Source organism: Xiphias gladius, chromosome 6, assembly GCF_016859285.1.
Source record: "Xiphias gladius isolate SHS-SW01 ecotype Sanya breed wild chromosome 6, ASM1685928v1, whole genome shotgun sequence".
Lineage (NCBI taxonomy): Eukaryota > Metazoa > Chordata > Actinopteri > Istiophoriformes > Xiphiidae > Xiphias > Xiphias gladius.
In genome coordinates, this window is record NC_053405.1 from 26,707,935 (window position 1) to 26,733,071 (window position 25,137).

General features: G+C 41.5%; 4 protein-coding genes across 4 annotated transcripts; all 4 read left to right on the forward strand.

Annotated features, from left to right (window-relative positions):
• The first annotated feature begins 1,719 nt into the window (after window positions 1-1,719).
• On the forward strand, window positions 1,720-11,106 carry scinla (scinderin like a). Its single transcript, XM_040129541.1, has 17 exons — window positions 1,720-1,808; window positions 3,241-3,466; window positions 3,633-3,787; window positions 4,539-4,700; window positions 4,797-4,946; window positions 5,038-5,127; window positions 5,218-5,347; window positions 5,562-5,650; window positions 5,758-5,973; window positions 6,061-6,194; window positions 7,161-7,251; window positions 8,576-8,746; window positions 8,851-9,025; window positions 9,117-9,232; window positions 10,047-10,124; window positions 10,213-10,273; window positions 10,359-11,106. The coding sequence occupies exons 2-17, from the start codon at window positions 3,286-3,288 to the stop codon at window positions 10,526-10,528; spliced, it is 2,169 nt and encodes a 722-aa protein (XP_039985475.1). The 5' UTR covers window positions 1,720-1,808; window positions 3,241-3,285; the 3' UTR covers window positions 10,529-11,106.
• Window positions 11,107-11,454: 348 nt separating this feature from the next.
• zgc:109982 (uncharacterized protein LOC553564 homolog) lies at window positions 11,455-13,836 on the forward strand. The gene is made up of 6 exons (XM_040129070.1): window positions 11,455-11,551; window positions 12,090-12,251; window positions 12,400-12,579; window positions 12,665-12,758; window positions 13,304-13,487; window positions 13,600-13,836. Exons 1-6 carry the CDS (start codon window positions 11,455-11,457, stop codon window positions 13,834-13,836), a joined length of 954 nt encoding a protein of 317 aa, XP_039985004.1.
• A 699-nt stretch (window positions 13,837-14,535) lies between these two features.
• On the forward strand, window positions 14,536-17,803 carry dr1 (down-regulator of transcription 1). Its single transcript, XM_040129635.1, has 3 exons — window positions 14,536-15,466; window positions 15,615-15,778; window positions 16,592-17,803. Exons 1-3 carry the CDS (start codon window positions 15,247-15,249, stop codon window positions 16,736-16,738), a joined length of 531 nt encoding a protein of 176 aa, XP_039985569.1. The 5' UTR covers window positions 14,536-15,246; the 3' UTR covers window positions 16,739-17,803.
• A 76-nt stretch (window positions 17,804-17,879) lies between these two features.
• Window positions 17,880-21,591, forward strand: LOC120791288 (protein wntless homolog). Its single transcript, XM_040129634.1, has 12 exons — window positions 17,880-18,128; window positions 18,350-18,613; window positions 18,720-18,844; window positions 18,938-19,093; window positions 19,200-19,336; window positions 19,999-20,167; window positions 20,255-20,352; window positions 20,439-20,502; window positions 20,729-20,872; window positions 20,982-21,065; window positions 21,200-21,365; window positions 21,491-21,591. The coding sequence occupies exons 1-12, from the start codon at window positions 18,023-18,025 to the stop codon at window positions 21,589-21,591; spliced, it is 1,614 nt and encodes a 537-aa protein (XP_039985568.1). The 5' UTR covers window positions 17,880-18,022.
• Window positions 21,592-25,137: the final 3,546 nt, after the last annotated feature.

Consider the following 25,137-nt stretch of genomic DNA (forward strand, 5'->3'; position numbering starts at 1 on the left):
TGTGCCCACAAACACTCGCGCACACACACACGTACACACACACACACACACACACAGCATTTGGAGGGAGCATTGTGGGAACCAAAATGCTGGAACCCAGAAGTTTAAATGGCTGTTTAAGGGTTAAGACATGGTTTTAGGATTAGGGCTAGAATTAGGTTTAGGGTGAGGCAGTTATTAGTGATATTTAACATTAAGGTATGGGGCTAGGGAATGCATTATGTCAACGATGGGTCCCCACGAATATAGTAAAACAAGGATGTGTGTGTGTGTGTGTGTGTGTGTGTGTGTGTGTGTGTGTGTGTGTGTGTGTGTGTGTGTGTGTGTGTGTGTGTGTGTGTGCGTGCACTTGTGCATGTGTTTAGTCTTGTGGAGGCTTGGCGGTATGTTCCAGACAGGGGCCTGTGAGTTGTGTGTACACTACACAACAAGGCAGAATGTGCTGATGCAGCTCTAACAGTAGGCATGATGGACCCAGCCCAAACCTGAGGCGACGGCCGGAGCTCAGAGGAGAGATTTATGCTTTTGCTTCCTGTCAAGCTGACACATGGTACTCACAATGGTCATAGACTCCGGCCGCTGACAGGCCAGTGCCAGACACTTACACCCCAGCCCAAATGCGTGCAAAAAAATAACAAAGCAATTGCCAAATCAACCGTGCGACCAAATTAGATGCGTGTTGTTCAAAGTTCACACAGTCGGATGACTTTCAAGAGATGGCCAGCTGTTCTTGCCACTGCAGATCCACTGCGGGACCTAGGAAACAGAGGAACAGTTCAATTTAGATCCAGTTTCCTAATGTAATGATTGTAAAACCTCTTTTGAGACTGACAGATACTGCTTAGTGGCATCCAATTTCTGATATGAAGTTAACATTTAAATTCTAAAATATCTTGTGTGAGTCAGGTTTAGTTGCATCAATCTTAAAGCTCCGATTTCTATTTCCTACACTTGAAATCCTGTCTATACAGTAATTCATAGAAGACGCTGCAGCAAAATTAGCACAGGATTTTTTTTCACCTACATTTCTATGAATTGTATAACGAAAAATATAACAGTGCTCATAAGGGTTTCTTTTTTTTCTCTTTGCAAATCATAAATAACCACAGGTGAAATCAGAATATTAACCACCCTTCATTTATAATGGCCGCATGCGCAGACTGTTCATGAATGGATGGTGATGGGTTTCTGCAGTGGTGGAGGAAATACTCACATCACTTCTGTAAAAGTAACAATTGTCCTTTACAAGCAAAGGTCCTGAGTTCAAATTTTACTGAAATAAAAGTACAGATGTGTCATCATCCAAATGTTATCAAAGTAGCAGAAATAGGAAAAGCCTCAAGTAGGCTACAGGTACCCAGACAGCAGAGTACTGAAGCAAGCGCAGGCTGCTTGGTTTTATTCTAGCACTGGGTTTTAGTGGGAATTGGTGTCGGTTCACTGCCACCAGTCTGGCCCAGACGTCAGCATATCACCCAGAAGTTTTCCTCTCATTTTCGACACCGGATTTTCCCTTTTTTCGCGCGGGTAGCATGCCAACCCTGGGGTTTCACTTTTAAACCCAGCATTGTTTCACACTGCGACATAGCTGGGCGCGTCCAGGACCCGGCGCTGGGCGCGGGGCGTTAGCAAAGAAGACTTTTGGCAGACCGGCTTGCGTCGGGGTGCGGCCGAACACGCCCCTGCGTCGGCGCGCCGAGGTCTCTCCAGCCTACATAAGGGGACCTGCGGGGCGGAAAACCTGGAAGAGCAGCGGCGCGGCAGTGTCAGCATCCTCGCAACCGGCACCTGTCTTCTGTCCCCACCAGGTAATGGAAAAATCATTCATAATTAGCATACTTCTGCGAAATTAGTACTAAGTTTATCATTTTCTCCAGCTGTCAGAACAGCTGGAGAAAATGAAGAAATGACAGACCAAGTTGTTCAAGCGTTTGAGAAAGTAGTCCTAGCGACGCGTCTTCATGAATCCCAGAACCAAGTCCCTGACATGAACTCTTACCTTGACTCTGCATCAGTGGGGACGAAACGCTCCACGCTTTACACGGGGGAACTTCGAAGATACATTGGTGAAGGTTTTGAATGTATTTAGGGCGATGAATAAACCTGTTTATTTCCCCCCAGGGATTGGATGCCAGCCAGAAATTCTGTCAGTTAATGAATATGACAGCAAGAGGGAAACAACTGTTTCCTCTGGCTCATGATATATATTCATATTTTATTTTCCCCAGTGTTGTGTCGGAACTTCACAGGGCAATAATTAAATACTGTATAAGATGCATTGTCTGTGCCCGTGGGGAGTTTATTTTGCAATAGAGCCCGACCGATTTTCGTCAGTAGATTGTATCGGGCTGATATTTTGCTTATCACAGATATATTCGTAACCGATATGCGCCGACATGAAAACTTTTTTCTCCAGAACATAATGCAGAAAAAGATGCTCGGAGTAGTTTAGAAAGGGTTTCTTCACATAGATTGGGGCTCCACCTCCGCCATTTAACATACTCTCAGCGCTGTCTACGGCACTTGGAGCAGAGTAGGCATCGCAGCTGAGCAGACTGCAGTGCGGAGTGGAGTGGTGTCCTCACAGTAAGTTGCTAACTAGTTTGTGAAATACATTTATGGAAAGTTAATAAACAACAACCATATGGGTATATATGTGTATATATATTCAGCAACACATTCAGAATAAATACAGGATGGACCTTGTGTTCTGGGGAAAAAAGCGAACTTGTAATAGGTTTTGAATAAAGCAACATTATTCATTGTTGATAGAATGATATAACTGCTTAAGGATCACTATGTTTGTACTCCTTGTTGTATTTTCTTTTGAGTTTTTCCTCAGTCTAATCCAAACATGACAAGAATGGTTACCTGACTTCAGCAGTCTCAATGGCAGAATTCAAATTTGTATGAAACTAGAGCTGCAACAATCGATTATTTTCATCACTGAGTAATCATTGAGTCTATAAAATGTCAGTAAATAGTGAAAAATGTCCATTACAATTTACTAAAGCATAGTATGATGTCATCCAGTTGCTTGTTTTATCCAACCAACTGTCCAGAACCTAAAGATAATCAGTTAACGATCAAGAAAAGGTGGAACTAGGGAATGAATGCCATTTATGCCTGAAAACTGAATTCAGTTTCCAGTTAATTTTCTGTCGATCAAGAAATTGATTATTCAACTAATCATCAGTCCTATATGAACCTGTTACAAGCTATGAACTCTCTGTGTTTTAGGGTTAGTTTTTGTCCTTGCCGTCATCCTCTCAGGCCCAGAGCACTATGGCATACCACAAAGAGTTCGAGACTGCAGGGAAGAAGCCCGGCCTGCAGGTGTGGCGGGTTGAGAAAATGGATTTGAAATCTGTCCCGACTGAACTCCATGGAGACTTCTTCACCGGGGACGCGTACATAGTACTCTACACCACCGCTCCTCCATCTTACAACATTCACGCCTGGATTGGTATTGTATTTAGATTCTTTGCTGACACCTCAAAGCAGCCTTTGGCTTATAATCTAATTAAATTCCCCTCATTTGTCTTTCTATACCCTAATATTTTACTGTCATTGCTTTTTTTGTGTTGTTTTTTGTTTTGCTTTTTTTTTTTTTGTTATCTGTTATACGACAGGCGACGAAGCTTCCCAGGATGAGAGGGGGAGTGTTGCCATCCTAATGACCCAGCTGGATGATTTCCTGCATGGTGCCCCAAAACAGTTCATCGAGTTTCAAAACCAAGAGTCACTCGTCTTTCTGAGCTACTTCAAGTCTGGCATCAAATACAAGGTGAAACATGATACATGCATGCATGTTGTTTTTGTGGTGTTATAAAGAATTTAAAACATATTTTCATTTAGGAAGCAAGAGAGATTAATTAATTTATGTGTACCAAACAACAAAAACAAGACTTGTGCTACCAAATGAAACTGATGTAATGATGTAAGCTATAAGGGTTGTAAAGTATTGTTTATATGGGAAGTGGAACTCCTCACAGTGCTGTTTTGGGAGCTGTTTGGAGTTGTGGTTGGTTTGCTCCCTCAGGTTTTCTGCTGGAGGTTTCCATGGAGAGTTTGAACCAACAAACAAGCTGAGCAGAAACATGCTCTTTAATGCCAAAACACCAAAGAGCTGTCGATGTCATGAGCTGAAGTAGGCCACTGAAAACAGACAAGCCTGTGTTGTATTTTTGTATCACAGGTGGTGCAAATTTGAAGTTGAAACACTAATCTTCTCCAATTAGAATCTAAACAGCTTTAAAGGAATAGTTGAATATTGTGAGAAATATTCTTATTTGCTCTCTTGCCAAGAGTAAGATGAAAAGATGAATAATGATGCTCCACATTTAGCGTAGCAGCCTCTTTTCATGTAACTCTCGGCAAGAAAGCAAATAAGATAGTTTCCCAAAATGTCAAACTAATCCTATAATATTAATCTTTACACCTATGAACAGTAGGCTGTCCTTTGAAATCCACATAACCTACATCTGTAGTTTAATAGCTCTAATGCTTTATTCGACTTGACTTTGCTGCTGTTACAGAAAGGTGGAATAGCCTCAGGCTTCCAGCATGTGGTGACCAATGACGTAAATGTGAAGCGCCTGCTGCATGTTAAAGGTCGTCGGATCATCAAAGCCACAGAGGTGGACATTTCCTGGGCAAACTTCAACAAAGGAGACTGCTTCATCATTGACTTGGGAAAGGTGATCTAGAATTGGGACTGGATACCCAAAATATGTTGGACAGTGTTTCACCATAACTAATCCTGTTTTCCTCTGATCCTCCCTGCGAAATGCTAGGATATCTACCACTGGTCTGGCTCCGAAAGCAATCGCTATGAGCGCCTGAAAACCACTGAGCTGGCCATTGATATCCGCGACAACGAGCGAAAAGGCCGTGCTCAAGTACACATGATTGAAGAAGGCTCTGAGCCAGAAGATGTCATTAAAGTGAGCTTTGTTTGACAAAGAATTTATCCGGCTCGTTTGGCTGTGAGGAAGGATGTGATGTTGCAATCTGTCTGTGTGTGTTTATTTATAGGTGCTTGGACCCATGCCCAAAATCCCACCTGGAAGCTCAGATGATGTATCTGCAGATAAGCAGAACAAAAACCAGGCATCTCTCTATTTGGTAAATATGCACAAATATTCAGCTTTTAAATGAACTCCGTTGAATAATAATAATTAATGTAGATGCCCTGATCATCTCTCTTCTTTCTAGATTTCTGATGCCGCTGGCTCCATGAAGACAACTATGGTGGCTGAAAAAAACCCATTCAAACAAGACATGCTCTCCAACAATGACTGCTACATCTTGGACAGTGGGGACAATACGATATTTGTCTGGAAAGGTATTGCACCTAGACATCTATTCATTTCTGCAACCTTTTGTTCTTTCGATACGCTCTGTTTGGTGTGTTTATCAGTGTTGAGTTTGCTCATAGCAACAAGTTATTAGTCAGCACTCTGTGGTTCCTCACTAGCTCAAAAAAAATATATGAGTCATTCAAAAATTTTACTAGAGCTTGAAGTGTCTAACCACAGTAACACACCCCCAAACTGCAGGAGGGAATGCAAATCCAGAAGAACGCAAAGCGGCACTGACTGCTGCAACCAAGTTCATCAAAGACAAGAATTACCCCCAAAAAACTCAGGTAATGTGGTCATGTGGTGAAAGTCTGCTACCAGTACTTCAGCTTTCCTATCTTGTCTTGCTGTCTAAGAATATGCTTGTTCGTCTTTCTGTTTCTGACGTGCACAGGTCCAGGTGATGCCAGCAGGGGCTGAGACCACCCTGTTTAAGCAGTTCTTCTTCAACTGGCTGGACAAGGATGAGACTACAGGCCCAAGTAAGCCCTACACCATCGGTCGCATTGCCTACGTGGAGCCGATTCCCTTCGATTCCTCCACACTTCACACCAACCAGAGAATGGCTGCCCAGCACGGCATGGTGGACAATGGCTCTGGGAAAGTCAAGGTGTGGTCACTAGTCTAACTACGCTCATGCTATGTATTCATTTCTTCAAATATCAACGTGTAGATGTGACAGCTTTGGTGTCTGTAGATTTGGCGTGTGGAAGGAGGTGATAAAGTACCTGTGGACCCATCCAAATATGGACAGTTCTTTGGAGGTGACTGTTACCTTGTGCTGTACTCCTACAACATGGGAGGTCAAGAGAGGCATATCATATACACCTGGTGGGTGCAACCTTTTTCAGCATGGTTGGTTTTACCTGTTAGGGGGACCCAGAGCAAAAATTTGTTGTTGGGTCTGGCTGACCCCACTTTCCATAGTAATATGCACCATGTGAGCACAACATAAACTAAAAGGTCTTAAAACTAGATTAGGACACAGAGCCCCTCTACAAAACATGGCCACAATATTAAATGATAATACAGGAACCATCTTAGAAGATATCTCTAGTAGTGCAAATTCCTTTTTTGTGACCAAGTTTTATTAAGGTGTTACACCATTCACACAGAACAGCAGAAACATATATTTATACAACTGACTGTAATAGAATTGCAAAATAAGAGCAAGGTGTGATGAAGTGAGAAGAAAAAAATAGATGGAAAGAGAGTTAAAGAAAGGAAAGAGGGGAAAAATGCAATTCAACCACCCATTTGGTCTAACACAGCTCCCTTGCCACTAATTACTTCAGTTAGAGTCTGTCTTTACATTTACATTTATAAAGGATTAAAGTAAATTGAAACTGATCATCATTAAGACATTAGATGCAATTGACACTTCTGAAACTAAAGGGCTGTGAAAAGACTATGCAAGGGTTTCACTTTTACGAAAAGAATTTTCTTAGCTGTAAGAAAAAAGAACCTTCTTTTGATATCTGGACAGATTGAGGAGTGACTTGAATCCCAATAACATCTGAAACAACATTGGTTTGTTGACAACAACGAGACTAGTAAACAAGACTAGTCAAGACTAGTGGCTCTCTGATGCTATAATGAGGCACAGTTGAGCTAAATTCTAACATGTGATCAACATCAAATCATGTACAACCAACTCACATGTAGTGAATCTAGGGCTTTGTGGGCCCTGGGGGGGTCGACCACTTAACCCACAGTTGCTTTTCAGACTTAATTGTGAATATCACTCATTTTGTTTGAAGCTGGAATGAGTAACGGATGCGGTTTTGTTGTCTTTAGGCAAGGGCAGAAGTGCACTAAGGATGAACTGACTGCTTCAGCCTTTCTCACTGTCACCCTGGACGATTCCATGGGTGGAGTAGCTACACAGGTAACATATTACTGTAAAAAAAAAAAACATTCAGGTTTATCTTCAAGGAATAGTTCAACATTTTGGGAAATATGTGTACTTGGCAAGAGCTGATGACTCACATATCTGTCTGTTATCTATTATGAAGCTACTGCCCGCAGCTGATTACCTTAGCATAAAAACTGTAAACGAGGAAACTGGTGTTAATTAGTAGGTTTTAGAGCTGCTGGTAGATGGACTTTATTACTTCTGGACAGAGTCAGACTTTACCCCTGTTTCCAATGTTTATGTTAAGCTAAGCTAACCCTTTTGCTGGCCCTAGGTTCATATTAAACGGACAGACGTGATGGTGGTATCCGTCTTCTTATCTAACTCTCAGCAAGAAAGCGAATAAGAATTACCCTAAATGTCAAATTATTCCTTCAATGGTTTACCCCTGCCATTCGAGAATAACTAAAATCACACCTGTCTTCATCAAACATGTAGGTGACTTCAGTGGTGTGTGATGACTTTTACAGATAGGAGCAAGCAGAGCCAAAGACCCGACTACACCCCAGAAAGGAAAAGATATTAATATGATAACTGAAAAGCAAAACAGAATTAAAATGCTTGGGTATTGTTTCACCTGGTAAAAAATACCAGGTAAAATGTGTAAATTGAATAAATGTGTCTGTGAAAGCTTTCCTGTTAAAGCCTTCCTTGCGCTTTCCTTAAAAGCTGCTTACTTATACCGATTTGAGAAAATCACAGTGTAATACGCTTGTTTACTTGATACTGCTACCACTTAACGCTTGAGAAGAAAAGACTGTTGACAAAATTTTCCAATGCCCAAGTACAGTTTCCCAACGCATCTGTGCGTGTGTATAATAATGCGTGCAAAATATCGCAACTGATCTCAGAACGGCGGAAGCCGAGTCAAGAGCGGCTTGACAAGCACACTTGTCTGTAGCTAGCTATAGCTAGTCACCTGTCCAAGATCCCAGGACTATCCACAATACGAATGTGCAAACGTGAAAATGCTTCTCTCCCCTCTGCTTAACAAGCCCCAGCCTTTGTCAATGGGACACGGCCCCACCCATGAAAATGACGGAAATGATAGATGCGACGGCTAGCTTCCAGAGACGATAGCTTAATGCAGCCACAAGAGGGCAGTAAATTACAAGATGAATGCAAACAGGCTATATTAGATCATTTATGGGACAGAACACTGTCCGAGTATTTAAGAAGCGTTATCGCTTATTCTTCGGCATCGTTTGAATTGATGTCTATTTTTAGCTTTTTTTTTTTTTTGTCCGCTTGCCTTGCTTTGCACGCCACTTGTTGAGCTACTACTATGTCTCTGCAGGTTCGTGTCACTCAGGGCCAAGAACCTCCTCATCTTGTGAGTCTGTTTAAGGACAAGCCTTTGGTCGTCCAACTGGGCGGGACGTCCCGCAAGTCTGGCCAGAGCAACCCTGCCAGCACACGACTCTTCCATATCCGCCAGAGCTCCACGAAAGCCACACGGGCTGTTGAGGTCAGCGTTGTTTATTACATTGAATGTGCATAAACTGACACTTTATAATGAATAGTTCACACCATTTCTCCCTCTCCTTGTGTCTTTGTGTCTCACTGACCCAGGTGGAGCCCACTGCCTCCTCTCTGAACACTAATGATGTGTTTGTGCTGAAGTCACCCAATTCCCTGATCCTGTGGCTGGGAAAGGGAGCAACTCCAGAGGAGAAGGCAGCAGCTCAGTATGTTGCTGGCCTGCTTGGAGGAACTGCCACTGAGGTACAGGAGACCAAGGAGCCAGGTGAATGCTGAAATTAGAGCTTTTGATCTCTGCAGGATAACTGTATACAATAGTTCCTTTGGAAAACTGTCTGTTTTCTCCTCGTCGTCAGCTGCTTTCTGGGCAGCACTGGGTGGGAAGAAGGTCTACCAAACCTCCAAGATCCTGCAGAAACCAGTCAGGCCTCCTCGACTGTTTGGCTGCTCAAACAAGACTGGCAGGCTGATAGTGAGTATTTAATTTTTCATCTATTTTGATTCATTAAGTAGAGGTAGTTATTTGATATGTACAATAATTTTATTTATTTATTTATTGTCTTTTTTTTAAATTAGAGTTGGGACCAATCCAATCCAATGTCGGTATTGGTTGCCGATACTGATGTAAATGTACTTATCGGTTAACGGATTTAAGTCACTAATCCGTGTACTAATCCAGAGTCCATAGTCTGATGTTTTTATGAATTATAAATATGTAATAATGAAATTTTAAGCCCATAGCCAAAATGTTGTAGCACAGATTAATTAATTTGTAATTAAACAGTGATAAAGCGATTTCTAGTAGTACCCATTCTCTTATTACTTTTGAACTGTTGTATAGAAATCTATTTAATAGTAGTTTATAATGCATTGCCGTGCATTGTTCAAGTTTTTCAGAACATCAAAGGCGTTGCCATTGCAATTTTCACTCCTACACCTGTTTGTATGTGAAGCCTAGTTAACTTACAGTTAAAATAAATTGCTTTAGAATAGATTTATATTTAATGCATTTTTGTTTTTTTTTTGCTCTTTTAATAAGAAATGTTGTATGGTTTACTACAGCCTCATGTAGCCTTACACATATGACCAACACCACCACCAACAACAACGATAATAAGAAAAAACAGTTCTGGTATCGGTATCAGTATTGGTATCAGCAGATATCCAAATCCAGGTATCAGAATAGGATCAGAACGGCCAAAAAGTGGATTGGTGAATCTCTAAACCTAATTAATTGGCTGTTTTTTGTATAGCCACTTTATGAATGTGTACTGCTCAATTTCTAGGCAGAGGAGGTGCCAGGTGAGTTCACACAGATGGATCTGGCAATCGATGATGTCATGATTCTGGACACCTGGGATCAGGTATGGTGTCTTCGCTTCTCCATTCTTGCAGATCTCATTTTTATTGCTGACTTATCCCTAAATGCCATCGGGTTATTTCTCCCACCAGATCTTCGTTTGGGTCGGAAAGGATGCCAATGAGGCCGAGAAAACTGGATCACCCAAGATTGGTAAGATAAACAGAGCTATTAGAGATTAAGAGAATTTACAGAAGAGTCTTAGTTCACAAAAATGTATCCTTGTTTTTCTTTCCAGCCCAAGAGTATATGAATTCTGACCCCTCCGGCCGTCGCGGTATCCCCATCACCATCATTAAGCAGGGGGAGGAGTTATTCACTTTCACGGGCTGGTTCCATGCCTGGGACCCCAAGATGTGGGACAAAGATCTTTTGAAATGCATACAAGAGCGTATCAAAAAGCATTAGTAGAAAAACACAAAGCAGTAGCTCTTTTGAAACATCTGAAAAGATTGAATTCTTCCTTAAACTTGTAAGATATGGTGATCTTGGAATTTCAAAGTTCTGTGTGGGTGCAGGGCAGCTGGGGGATATATTGAGCATTAAAGATTTGACATCCTATTTTGAAACACAGATGTAGTTAGCATCTCATGGGTGTTATTTAAATAACAAACCATAGTCTGAAAGAACATTCACATTGCGATATAGCAACACAGACAGGATCTTATAATTCCACACTCACACAATCTAAAATATAGTGAATCAAACCTTTGCTGGAAAGGTTTCTGGAATTTCCTTGGCAGCTTTTTTTTCATTCTTATATATGCATTACAACAATAATTGTCAAGTGTTTACGATCGAGTGAAAAACCATGATGGACCATTTCTCCCAAGTTCAGTATGACCTTAAGGAAATTTTGAAAATGTACACGTTTCATAAATGAGCTACTGGAAGTGTTTGTGACAAAAACAATGTCTATTTTTACACAAAATTTCGCTTTTTACAGCCTGGATTGCCAAGACAAATTTGGATTGAGAAATTCTGCATTTTAATAAAAGTATCACATTTTTGAAAATGATCTTTTCTGACTGCGTGTTTTTATTCAAACCAGAACGTGCTTGTGCTGTGTAGTCTTTCACCGTATTTTTCAGATCTCACGATTCACTGCAACAATAAATTTGTTATGATTATCCTAAATCCTCACTACGCATTGGCACCATGTGCAGACCATGCTTGATGTAATCTCCAGACCGTGTGCACAAGGCTTCTGCTGAGTTGCAGACCTGTGGATTAAGGAGCAGGCTTTAAAAGTGCCTTTACATCGCCTATTACTGCCCCTCTTTTGTCCTCTTTCTCTGCTGCTGGAGCTGCAAGATAAACACTCACCAGGCACAATGAACCAGAAGGTTGTACTGATCACAGGCTGCTCCTCTGGGATTGGCCTTGCCTTGGCTGCCCGCATTGCAAAAGATGAGAAGAAGAGGTTCATGGGTAAATTTTCCACATTTTAAAGAGCTTTGTTGAAACTTGCCATGGTTGAAAAATGCCTTTCTGGAACTGTTTGTGTCACTGGTATGCAAGTAGACGGAGGAGCAAAAATCAACTGAAATGAAAGAAAGATAACGCTTCAAGGTGTCTGTGTTGCACATGTTTCACATTGTGATTGCTGAGGAACACTTAATTTGAGCTTCAAGGATTTGATTTAACAACCTCTTTTGGTAATTGGCAATTCCTTGATGAGTGCAGCAAGGGGTACTTGCTTAAAATGATAGAATGGTAATTTAACAGTTTAGAGACTGTACAAAAGTTCGAATTATTCATGGGCGAGGGGAATGCTATGTTACTTTTTTCTGAAAAATGTATTGGAAGAGCAGGGCAGAGTCCCTTAAAATTTTCTCACCCAAGATTTATATTTTATTGCCATTTAAGAAGAAGTGTCTGATGCCTTTTGGACTTTCACTTCCCCAGACACTTCTGCATCCAAGTAGTAAACAAAATCACTGCTTCAAATTAATTTTGTTTGTCGTAGTCTACGCCACCATGAGGAACCTGAGTAAGGGTGAGGCGCTGGTTGAGGCAGCAGGTCGGACTCTGGGCAGGACCTTGGAGATCAAACAGCTGGACGTATGTAACGAGGACTCCATCAAAGCCTGTGTAGACAGCCTACCTGAGCGCAGGGTGGACATTCTCAGTACGTTCAGTGTGGTCAGAAAAACTACAAGTTCTGCAACTGCAGCCCAAGTATTGTTTTTGTGTCTCTGCATATTTTTCCACTACATAGAAATTTTGCTGTAAATGGCCCTGTGACATTTCTTGCCATGCTTGGCTTCCTCTCACAGTAAGTAATGCTGGGATGGGTCTGATTGGACCCATCGAGTGTCAGTCAATTGATGAGATGAAGAATGTCATGGATACCAACTTCTTTGGGCTGGTGCGGTTGCTGAAGGAAATCCTACCTGACATGAAGAGGAGGAAAACTGGCCATATTGTGGTCATTAGCAGTGTCATGGGTATTCAGGGTGAGGACGGGTCCACCTTTTCATCATGAGAGCACCCGTTTATGGTGACAAAACAGTGTCTTAACTGTGTCTTTCTCTGTTTTAGGAATTTTATTCAATGACGTCTATGCAGCTTCCAAGTTTGCAGTGGAAGGCTTTTGTGAAAGCTTAGCAGTACAAGCCCTGCGATTTAAACTCAAGTAAGATAAAGATTCTTTTATATTGCTTCTGCAGAACACAGACACATGCACATTTTTGCTATTTCATTTTCTACTTGTTTTGTCAGCGAAAATCAAACTGTGCTCACAAAGCTGGGATCAACAAGGGAAGCACAATTCCCCTTCAGAGCTAAAATGAAAATGCCTGAAAACCTACACTTGTATGTGTCAGAACCATCTGCACACCTATTGTTGCACAACCAGACCTGCCATTGTCCTTTATCTCACCAGTGAGAGCAAAATATGCAAGCCAAAATATGCGATGTTAGACCACAGCAAAGGTTTGGGGCAGGTCCTAACAAAGCTTCATTCAGTAAGCAAATGTTAAAGGGAGCAGCCCTGCATGGTGGTTTCAGATAGGAGCAGAGGAACTGGGGCATGTATTACAAAATGTTCTATTACAATGTATCAAAAGTAATATTAGCGCTGAAGCAGTCATTTACATGTTAACTTAGCATGCTGCTCCCCAGTTCCCTATTGGGATAGGATTATGTTTGTACTGTACTTCTCCTCTTTTCTTTCCTCAGTATCAGCCTGATAGAGCCAGGTCCAGTGATAACAGAGTTTGAGCGTAAGGTCTATGAGGAGGGCTTGAAGACTGACCTCAGCAAAGCTGACAAAGTGACTGCTGACATGTTCATAAACATCTACTTGAAGAACTACAAACAAATCTTTGAAACCCTGGGGCAGACTGCAGAGGATGTAGCCGAGGTATAGGACTGTTAATCTACAAACAAAATCCATGTTATATCATTTTGTCATTACTGCTGAGATAAATAAGTGAGCATTATGGTTTATGTTTCTTGTGTGTTTTTTCTTCTAGCACACTCTCAAGATCATCACAATGGAGATTCCACCTTTCCGTCATCAGACAAACACTCTTTACACCCCTATGACCACACTCAAATATGCTGACCCCAATGGCGACCTTCCAATTGACACATTTTACAAAATGGTGTTTGAACACGACAAGGTCTTCAATGCCAGTCTGAACTTCCTCAAACTTCTGCGCTGGAGAAGTCGAAAAAGCTTTACCTTGGAAAAGGACAAGAGCAACTAATAGAGAGTCCATGTCGCATCTTTGTTATTTTCATTAGATTACATTCATTCTTGTATGGTTTCCCAGTCATTTTCCTTTATTTTATTGTCAGATTTAAGACTTCTCTGGGATGAAAAAATAAAAGCAATAAATAATGGTGACAATGCAATCTCTTCTCACATGTCTCTGTAAGATCCTGCTGCAGGTTTTAAACCACACCCTGGTAACCTTCAACAGACTACCATAACTATCTTAACTCGTTAAGCCTCCGCGCCCTATATTACATAATATGTAAGTAGTAAGCAAAAGAATGAAGGGCAACGACAAAGTCAGTGCATCAGATGAAGCATTCAGACAGTTCAGATGGTTAAACTACCTTATTTGGGGTTGATATGTATCTTTAAAGACATTTTAAACATTTAAAAGCCATCTTTTAAAGATGTTCGATACCGTGTCAACCAGTTCTGTTTTTGACATTGTGTTGTAACACTGGATTACGGGCTGTTTAAACATGGCCTAATCTGGGATTCAGCTGTTTGCTTGGAGCCTCAAACCCCATGGACATTTGCTGATGAAATGTTTTATTTTAAAAAATCCGAGCTTTTAATGTGTAGGCATACAATAGAGAAATATAACAAATTTGAATATAATGGAATAGAAATTTGTAATTATTTAAGTGAACAGTAGATGGCAGTAAACACTAGCTAGGCGACTTCAAACACCTCTTGGTCACACACTGTATCCGGCCCTTTGTTTGACGTTGTATCCGGACCAATTTGGGCTAATATTATCCAGAATACAAAATTACAAATGAATTGCTAGTAGCTTTAAGATTGTTCGACATGTTTGGCTCAGTTTGTCGATGCAAGGAAGAGTAACTTGCAGTGCCGTGCCGACTTTATTCTACTCGTCGTCTCTGCCTAGCCAACTATTTACCTCAATTTAGAGGCAGTTCATTGTTAGCCTAGCTTTAGCCATGCTCTCAGCCTCCGCTTTCACTTGTCTTCAGGGTTACGGCTTGCTTGCGACAGGGACCACAGCTACTAGCTAGCTTGGCAGCTAGCTAGCTAAGCATTTTCTCCTCGAAAGTATTCACGTTTTTTGTGTTCCCTTATTTGTACTTTAACGTTTCTTGAACCTCTCATTTTTTTCTGTCACATTCCGCGTAACAGCAGCGCTCTACAGAAACTGCACCTCGTCAGTACGGATAAAATTAGCTATTAGCTTAGTTGGCAAGCTATCCAGCCGGCTGTCTTTGAGGAAACGTTTGCTTGATGACATTTAAATCGGTGTTGACGTTGTCTTGATCCGGGCTGTATACCTTAACTCCATTAACTCAAGAAGGACTGTCAACGTCTGCCAACGCTTTTCACCACTCAGTCAAGAAACGGAGTTGTCTTTTATCTGGTTTTTGGTCATTTGCCTGCCACGATGGCTTCCTCCTCTGGAAACGACGACGACCTGACAATCCCCAGGGCAGCTATCAACAAGATGATTAAAGAAACTCTCCCTAACGTACGAGTGGCTAACGACGCAAGGGAGCTTGTGGTTAACTGTTGCACAGAGTTCATACACCTCATATCCTCAGAAGCCAATGAAATATGCAACAAGTCCGACAAGAAGACCATATCTCCCGAGCATGTCATCAATGGTGAGTCTTGGTCCACGCTTGCTCTGTCTCTTTGCACTGCAGCTAATGTACTGAGGACTACGGGAAGGGGTGTGTCCATCTCCCTGCCAAGAATTTTAAACCATATTGAGTAATTATTTCGCTTTCACCTCTCGTTTTCGCACCACAGCCCTCGAGAGTCTTGGTTTCGCATCGTACATCACCGAGGTGAAAGATGTCCTGCAGGAGTGTAAAACTGTAGCTCTGAAAAGGAGGAAGGCTAGCTCTCGACTGGAGAACCTGGGCATCCCAGAGGAAGAGCTCCTCAGACAACAACAGGAATTGTTTGCCAAGGTATGATCTGACGATGCAAGTTACCTACAAATCTGAAATTCTCCACGTATTGAAGTTGTGGATAACAATCATTCAAATATTACCGTGCATCTGATACTGAATTGGAGGCTGGAAATCACTGAATGGTTTAATGCAATTTTGTGGCAATATATACTATAAGCACTTTTTTGGTTTGGTCACCCCTTCTACGGAATTTGAAAAAAAAAGTTAATATAGTAGTTTACCCATTGCAGTTTTGTGTACGAACAGGAAAGGAAGCAGAGATTTAAACATGCAGAGGTAAGATTAATAAGTAAAAAGGTACATCAAATAGAATAAATTCACACATGATGGTGTAATAAAAGCCAAAAATAAAACAAAAACAACTGGAGTCCTCTGAATTTGTTTAATCTATATGCTGAATGGTTACATGCTCGCTTTCATATTTTCATAGAAAATTGAGATAATGTGTGATGAACTGGAGCAGCTTGGACACTTGGTCTAAGTTATTAAGGCGACTATTTTAATAATTATGACGATGATGATGATGATTATTATTATTGTTGTTGTTGAACTAACCTTTAGGCATGTCCTCTATGGTATGCCAACCTCGCCTCAGTAATTTATTGCATAAAATCTTCTTGTAATATTTTTTTTTCTCATGCCTCTTACAATAATGGCATAATATCTTGATGAAACGAAAAAGCTGTGATATGTGAGTCCTAATCAGACATGGGATCTCACCATCGTTATCCTTTCTAATTGCCTAATAAGCTCTTCGTTCGACTTCCCTTGTCTTATGTGTCTGTTTTGGTTTGTCTGTGGTACCTGCAGGCACGGCAGCAGCAGGCAGAGCTCGCCCAGCAGGAGTGGTTGCAGATGCAGCAGGCCGCCCAACAGGCACAAATGGCAGCTGCATCTGCCAGCGCCGCCCAGCAGGCTGGTTCCTCTCAGGATGAAGAAGAAGAGGACGACATGTGATCCCGGGACGCGGTTCAACTTGTCCAAATCCCTTCCTGGGACAGTGTTCGCACACAAATCTCCTAGTACTGTCATTGGCAGAGACATGACACGTGTTTCACCGCTGGTATACATCAGTGAAACATGGGCAATGCACATAAGGAATGGACAGTGAAGAGATTGATGAAGGGGGATTTGAAGATAGCCACCCGTTCAGATATCAGAACCTGAAAATGATTTGGATTGAGAGGCTGTTGATGAAGTTTTTGATTATTCTCATCTTCCCCCTTTTTTCCCACTTACTTCTGTTTAATTATGTCTTGATATTATGTTGTGAGAAATTTGTAGAATTCTGGATGTGTTGTGGACACACTGAGGGCAGCCGTTGCCTGGGATATGTTAGTGAATTTGGTGATATTGCAACAAGTGTTTGCTCCTGCAGATACAGCACCAGCTAGCTTACTTTTGTTATCCATTTTACTAGATCACTTTGGTGGTTTAGGGGAACTGGTTTAGAATACTTTTAAGAGCTGTCGATTCCTCCTTTCTTGTGGTTTGGCGGTCATTATTACAGAAAGGATTTTCTTTTCCCCCGTCATGGTATATTTGTTCAACAGAGGATCCTGTGAGGGCTTGTGAATATTGGAATTGTTTTTGTTAAGTAGAGAAAGAAATTGACATTTTTCTTAATTTTAGCTCAGTCAGGTGTTTTATCTTGCATTTCCTCTACCTTGAACCAACCACAGTATTGCTAATTAGCTGCACCTTTCAGAAACAGAATATTTTTGTCTCATAGAACCAAAGATAGAGGACAGAATAAGAGCCCAGACTTATTGTTTTTTAAAGGTGTAGGTGCTACTGTGATTCTTGTTGCTGACTCCAGGTCAGGGTAAACAATGTTAAGGATTATCAACCTATGACTTTGTAAGATGCTTTGATATCCAGGCTGATTTTGTTATTTCCCCTCTGCTCGGGTATAGTATCAAACATTTGCAATTGTGACTGTGGTCAGTCCTCAGTGTAAAGACAAGTAACCTAGTACTACAAAGTTGTATTCTTTAAGCAATAAAGAAATCATGTTTTATAGTAAGTTGTTTTGTGTTCTTTCTTTTTTTTTCTGAATCTAAACACAGGATGGTCACACCCACCATTCCTCCCGCACATGCTCCGTTTGATGATGATTTCTGGTGTGATCCTTAGGAGAGTCAGATCTGTGTGAGCAGGTACACAAGCTGCAGTGAAGCACTCAGCCTATTGGGATCAAGGGTACTTTCAAATGTCACTTTTGCAAATGATCTTCTAGAAATGGCAGGGGCAATCATAGAGAACATGAGCACTAAGAAATTGGTTTTCTTGGGTTTTTTTATTTTTGTTCTCCAAGTTATTTCCATCATGATTGGAGCCTTAATCGGTAAGTAGTCAGTTTTTTTATTCATTGTTGTAATTAAAAATAGTATTTTTTTTTAGAAGATAGAACCCATGTATGGTTTGTGTTATAAAAGTGTACAAAAAGTCTATTTGAACCAGCTTTTCCTATTCTGGCTAAATAAATAAGAAAGCTTTATTCTTTCTGTACTTAATAAATCATAACTCAAACAACATGTCTGTGACAGCTCATTCCCTATTTGCCAGCTCCCAGTCCCACCAGCGCCATCCGCTACTTGGCCACCAAATGTATAAATCGCCACAGGGCACGTGGCTGGCTCGTGCCGTGGGGATCAAATCGGTGCCAGCAGGTCCACAGTTTTGACGAGCCTTTGGCAAAAACGCTGGATGCCAACGACATTGTTTTTGCTGTACATGTACCTCTTCCCAACATGGAGATGAGCCCCTGGTTTCAGTATATGCTGGCTGTTCTACAGTTAGACATTGCCTTCAAAATGATCAATCAGATTGGTAAGATGTGTGTCTTTGTGTCAGGAATGTAAGTAATATAGCTCCAAGCTAGTGTAGTTCTCGTGGTGGATATCTGAAAAATGGAATTATGTCCCTGTCTGTGTAGAAGAAGACGTTATCATCACTATTGATGCTGGCATCGCATACAGGGATGATTTGATGTCTGAGTGGACCACAAAGTTTCACTCAGTGGAACATAGGCCACTCAGGTGCATAATTGGAGTCCCTAAGGTAAACCTGCATGACTGCATTTAATACATGCAAGTGAATTATTTTAAAATTAGTCTCTGAGTAGTAACCTGTAACATTCCAATCCTTTAACAGACATATGAAAATGAAGGACACTTTTATCACTGTGACCCCATACCATTCATGGAACTGGGTACTGTTGCCCACAAATATTTTTTAATTAACCTGCGCTTGCCAGTGAATGACACAGTGAATGTTGGCATTGGAGAAATAAAGGACATCCATTTAGTGGTGAGTTAAATTCATCTATTTATACTTCCATTATATGTTTCAATAGAATTGAATTCCAAAGCCTGCACGTGTCAGAATCACACATTTAATGTCCACCTTCTCTAAGGGCATCCACCAGAATGGAGGCTTTACTAAAGTGTGGCTCAGCATCAAGACTGTGTTCAGTCCCTGGATATTTGTGGCGACAGCTTGGTACTGGAACAGAATCAGCCTGATGGCGAGACCTCCAGTCCTTTTGGAAAAGTATGAGCCAATACGTAACGATGTATTTATTAAACCAAAAGCTTTGCCTTATTAGCACTAGTAATGTGTAGCCACATCAAAAATATTACAAAATTTTCGTATTAAACGCAGGGAACCCTAAAGTGTTCAATAATAAATTAATTAGTTATACATTATGATGAATATTTAATAATAAATAAATAATCAGATATAAATTTCACCAAAAAAATAAAATTTCATAATTGCAGTTTCCTCACGGACCTTTCAATTTCATGTCACGTTTTACTTCATAATTTCACTTATATTTTATAAACCTAGTGAGTTGTACAGACTTTTCTTGTCTAGATGTTTTATGGCAGACTGACTGAACACAGCACCATCTTTTCTTTAAAAGGCAGAGTGAGGTTATACAACACAGCCCCATTACTCTTAAGTTGAAGTGCATCCTTTTTTGCTCTTTTAGTCTCTTAGAGCTTAAAGCCATAGATAAACCCTGTGTCATACTTTTAAGAGGTATGAAATGCTTCAGGGTGGCATGTGGAGAGCAGGAGACAGGAAAATGTCTTGATCTTAAGTGCACGATCAGCCTGGTAGAACCAGGTCAATACTCTGCCCGCAGCACAAAGTTACATGTCTTTTAAGAGCAAATGTAAGTCATTATTGTGTGTATTTGCCTTGTTCAGGGTGATTTTTGCTCTGGGTATCTCTATGACATTCCTGAATGTACCAGTGGAGTGGCTCTCCCTGGGCTTTGAGTGGACATGGATGCTGCTGTTTGAGGACATCCGACAGGGCATCTTCTACTCCACACTCTTCTCTTTCTGGATCATCTTCTGTGGTGAACACCTCATGGTTAGCATTTTGTACTTGCTCTCAACTGTACCTTTCTCCAAACTTTCTTGCCACTTATGCACTTTCTTTCGACAACAAACCCCTTAGGACCAAAGTCAGAGGAATCGTCTCTCGGCGTACTGGTGGCAGTTTGGGCTCGTGGTGTTCGGCTCATCGATTCTCCTCATATTTGACCTGAGTGAACGGTAATGACATGACTGCTTTGGATCAGATCTTGTGTTTTTCGGCTGTATTTTTCTTTAAATACTAATGTGTTCCATTTCTTATAAAGGGGGGTTCATTTGACCAACCCTTTCTACAGTGTGTGGGCATCAGAAATTGGGACAAAGGTTTCAGTATCCTACATCTATCTCTGTAAGTAATGTTATAAAGAATACAGTCTAGACCTGCTCTATATGAAAAGTGCCCTGAGATAACTTCTGTTATGATTCAGCGATATATAAATAAAATTGAATTGACTTGACGCTGTATTATAAAAAGTCAGATTTTGCCCTATGAGATCATACCTCAAATGTGCTTCTCTCAGTGTCGCCGTGGCTTTTTCCTTGACCGTCCTCACAGATTACCTTCATTATTGTAGCAGGGATCTCTGTTTGTCTGTATTTCCTTTCCCTGTGTTGCATGGTGTGTTGTGTATTCAGGAACATTGGTGGGAAAATACAGCAGCTTCCTGCAATGCCAGAGGCTAGGAGACTGCGCTATAAGGTTTGTTTTGTTTTATTTTGTTTAATTTGATATTTGAATCAAAAATAAAAAACAAAACATTGGCAGAAAAACCTCTATACAAAATGGCCGCTCTTGCTGGTTTTGACAGGGTATAATCTTCAGGTTCAAGTTTTTGATGCTGGTATCTCTAGCATGTGCAGCCATGACTGTCATCTTCTTCATCCTAAATCAAGTAAGTATTATCGCTCTAATAATCAACATGGAAGTCATAATGGCTGGTTTTATAATATTATTATTTTATTATTTACAAATTTTGACAAGATTGAGCTCCTTTAAAATGTTCCAAATTTTCTTATTTTTCACCAGGTCAGTGAAGGTCACTGGCACTGGGGAAACTACACTCTCCAGGTCCACAGTGCCTTTCTCACAGGGATCTACGGCATGTGGAATCTCTATGTTTTCACCATTATCTTCCTCTATGCACCCTCCCACAAGCACAACAGAAACAAGTCAGAAGACAGTCAACATACAGGTCTGTAACATTCCTACTGTATACTTAGAATCCATTTCTGTGAGAACAAATGAAAATCAGTATTAGACTTAAAACATATTCCGTTGCAATGGCTGTTTGTCTGAGATCATCTTCACTATTTACAGATATAATGGAGAAGCCAGAAAGCCAAGAGACGCAGCTAACATGCGGAGAGCAGGGGCCAACAAAGACCTACAGGATCACTGGGAAGGTGGCTGAGGAATAACTGCCAGCCTCAATGTAGTTCAGAAAACCTCTATTGTTGTGTTAGTTCTTTCTTTGTTGCCATTTCTTGAATGTTTTGTCCACAATATATACACAACAAGATATAAAGTTAGACTATGTAAAATACTGTAACTTTTAAATAACAGTGTGATTTATCATGATACCCGAGACTTACAACAATGGGAAAAGTGGAAGCTACAGGAACATACAGTTCGAGCAAATCTGAGGCGCTTATACAAAGGATTAGAAAATAGATTGCCTAAGGTCCTAGAACTCAAGGGCCCCCAAAAGCCCCAAGTTCAATGAGTGGCAAATGAACTGTGGTAACTTGTTCAATTGTAACTTTGTCTGGGAAAAATCTGGAAAATGTGGAACTAATTCATGCACAATATCAACTTACAAATTAGGGGCCTTAAGGTGGTTGATGAACGGGTGGATCAGGGGTTAATAGGGGCCCGCCAGCTTAATTTTTGCCACGAGGCAACCTAACAAGTAAATCTGAAAGTGCTAATACAACATCCCACAGTATTGTAATACACATTTGTTTTCCTAAGCCTTGGGCGGTGGGGAGGGGGGTGGGATATCATTGCAACGTGTCAAAATAAGTTCAACTTCATGTAACTTATGGCGTCCTGGAGATTTGGAAATATGCGTCTTTCATATCTCAAACCAGGTAAACACATTCCAAAACCTGTCCGATCGTCAGAATGTGAAAGGGCCTTTCCATAATCGATTTGTAGCACAGCAACAAATCGGGGATGGGTTTCAATCCGCCCGTATTTTTTGGAACGAGGAAATAACTGGAGTAAAATTCCTGATTTTCCTTTTCCTGGGGAACCCTGGAAATTGCTCAGGTTGGTGGGTGTACAATTATTTGATGTGCTGCTCTTGTCATGGAGAAGGGCCAAGCCCAAGCTTCTGCCACCGTTGCCCATGTTGGAGTGTCCTCCGTGGCCACCCATTGGGGCAACTGGTCCTTGCTGGTTTTGACGCCGAACACCGACGTTAGATCCGGACCCGGGGGGGGGGGGCAAATAGCAAGGGCCAAATAGCGCTTTCGAGCAGTGAAGGCTGCAGAGTTATGTTTTGGAGTTCTTGTTTATCAAGTCTAACAGGGCCCTGGTTTCCCCTCCTACATTTTTGTCCTCCTTCAAACTTTCCAGTGTGGCAAGTAAGACAGGGTATGATGAGCAACAGCACTGAATCGCTTTTGTTCACACAAACACCATCTCGTTGGGCACAAGCCCAGAATGTTGACGATGACTTCTCCACAGCCAAATATGGGATTGAAAGACCTGCTCAGGTTGAGCTGATGAGCAATTGAACAAATAAACACAGCAACACCCTGCATATAGTTTAGTCCTTCTGCCTTCAGGCTCACCTGACGTGCGATTTCCTGAAGTACAAGATCCAGGGAGTGATTGCAACCTTGTACATACAATGTACGAGTGTGGGCTTACTTCTTTCAGCCAGGCCTGAACACGGGGCAAACGGCCTGACATACTGGAGGAACCATCAGAGCAATACCCCTGAAGATGAGCTATAGGAATGTTCAGCCTCACTAGAATGTCTTTTAAGCATGTGGACAGTGTTTCGTCGGTAGTGCTTAGGCGTCGGTAGTGTGAAATCCTAAAAAAGTCACAAAGTGTCTCAAGATTGCGGTCAACGTGCTGAACACAGCAGGAAAATTGATCCACTGTGCTGATACCTGTTGGGCTAACAGCTCTCAGTCCATAAAAATCGCAGCCTGGTGCAGGAGATACCACTGTCCTCTGAACAGAATGGGCAAACTGGGCAATGATCACACCTTGGATTGTTTTGCTTGTTTTCTGGTTGTCTCGCCTCATCAGCCATTCTCTGTCTTTAGGCAAATTAGAGGTCCGCTCCAACATCAACTCATAGAGGATACCATCACACATTGCGTCTCCTCTAAAAGGCATTCCCTTTCTTCCTAGAAAGGAAATGGAACAGAAGAAAATTCCAGGGCATTTCTTGCTGTCTGCTTTTTTTTAGCTGCTACATCAGAAAGAAGAGCCTTTATTGGTGTTTGCTGTAACCCTGCCAGTGTTCGAATAGCATTGCTGTGAAGCGGCGATTTCTCATGCAAACTAAATTTTGCAATGGCTTTACTCCAATTGGAAAATCCTGTCCTTACCATAGCCTTACCATCTGCGCATTTTGATCTAAAGATACTAGCTTTTTCTGCACCGCCTGGAGGCACGCAAAACAAAAAAAATGCCGTCCATCTCTGCAGTGTAGTATAATCATCTCCACCTATGAAATCACTGAGGTGGAAAAGACCGGGAAAAGTTTTCATCTCCAAAACGCCTACCAGGGAAAGCATTGTTGGAAGGCTGGCAGGGATGTGTTAACGTTTGTGGTTGTCCTCCTGCGGCTGCACTTGGTTCAGGGGTGCTGCTAGCTTCCTCCTCTCCTCTAGTTTGATAAACGTTAGCTCCCTGCCCTCCTAAGGGCAAAGAGTTCACAGAGGTACTTGGGCTATCATGGTGCGCGCTTCTGTCAGTTGTTAATTCTGATCCGCTAAATGTTGCTCTTTTCGATGGATTCATAAAGAAATCCGAAATTCGCTTTTGTGCAGCCGTTTTCTTGTGCTGTTGCGGGCCTGTATGAAACAAGTGTGTGGTCACTGAACCTAAGGAACCTAACATCCACTATTAACCTCTTAGTGAAATCAAAATATTATTATGATGTGAACAAAGTCAACAAAAATTAAATTAAGCTTTTTTATTATTTTTCTGAAATTTATAGTTGTGGTCATGCATTTCTTCTATCATCCTCCAGGATGTGCTGCAGCACCCTCCGCACTCCTACTTCCAGTGGCCTTGGGATACAGGGTTGTAAGGGTGAATCATAGGATTAAACTCCTTGATTTTCAAGTAGGATTGTTAAAGGTTAAAAATACTGCATGGGATGAAACTCGTGTAATCCAGACATGATCACTTGACTTTTTCTGTACAATGGGAACATGTTGTATGGGTAACACTTAACTTTAACCCCCCCCAATTTAGCATTCATATGCGGTATACAAACATTCAATACTGTAAATGGTTTATGTAGTAGTACACAGCTACAAGGACAATTGTAAGTGTTTATTAATGTACAGCCTTTGTCAACGATTATAGTTTGTCAAATGAAAACTTATTTTATTTTATTACAGTTATGTTTTAGCCTATTATATAGCCATTCATTATCTGTTTAACACACCAGCCTCCATTTATTAGTGGCCACATGAGTTAGGCCCACAGTTGTCTAAAATAAAAGAAATTTCTAAACTACATATATGAGTGACGGCCGATATCTTCTACTCGTCCACTTCTCATAGTGTGTTGAAGGAAAACCGACAGGCGGCGCTGTCGTCCTTCCGTACGCAGGAGCTACATCGAGTCCCAGCCGTAGGTCCCAGCCCCACAGCTCAGCGGCCGCCGGCGGCGGGTGACTCGCTCCCAGTCCCCCCTCGCCACTGTGCTCCGCATCGCCCGGGCTACACGCTCGTTTCCTCCCCCCGTGAAACTTTTCAGTCGACGGC

Coding starts and splice junctions, on each gene's coding strand:
- LOC120791288 (XM_040129634.1), top strand. CDS start 18,023: ATGGCAGGGGCAATCATAGAGAACATGAGCACTAAGAAATTGGTTTTC. Junction 18,129..18,349: donor CATGATTGGAGCCTTAATCG/GTAAGTAGTCAG, acceptor CCTATTTGCCAG/CTCCCAGTCCCACCAGCGCC. Junction 20,873..20,981: donor CTAGGAGACTGCGCTATAAG/GTTTGTTTTGTT, acceptor TGGTTTTGACAG/GGTATAATCTTCAGGTTCAA.
- scinla (XM_040129541.1), top strand. CDS start 3,286: ATGGCATACCACAAAGAGTTCGAGACTGCAGGGAAGAAGCCCGGCCTG. Junction 4,947..5,037: donor AGCCAGAAGATGTCATTAAA/GTGAGCTTTGTT, acceptor GTTTATTTATAG/GTGCTTGGACCCATGCCCAA. Junction 5,348..5,561: donor TACGATATTTGTCTGGAAAG/GTATTGCACCTA, acceptor CCCAAACTGCAG/GAGGGAATGCAAATCCAGAA.
- zgc:109982 (XM_040129070.1), top strand. CDS start 11,455: ATGAACCAGAAGGTTGTACTGATCACAGGCTGCTCCTCTGGGATTGGC. Junction 11,552..12,089: donor TGAGAAGAAGAGGTTCATGG/GTAAATTTTCCA, acceptor TGTTTGTCGTAG/TCTACGCCACCATGAGGAAC. Junction 12,580..12,664: donor CAGTGTCATGGGTATTCAGG/GTGAGGACGGGT, acceptor TCTCTGTTTTAG/GAATTTTATTCAATGACGTC.
- dr1 (XM_040129635.1), top strand. CDS start 15,247: ATGGCTTCCTCCTCTGGAAACGACGACGACCTGACAATCCCCAGGGCA. Junction 15,467..15,614: donor TCCCGAGCATGTCATCAATG/GTGAGTCTTGGT, acceptor TTCGCACCACAG/CCCTCGAGAGTCTTGGTTTC. Junction 15,779..16,591: donor AACAGGAATTGTTTGCCAAG/GTATGATCTGAC, acceptor TGGTACCTGCAG/GCACGGCAGCAGCAGGCAGA.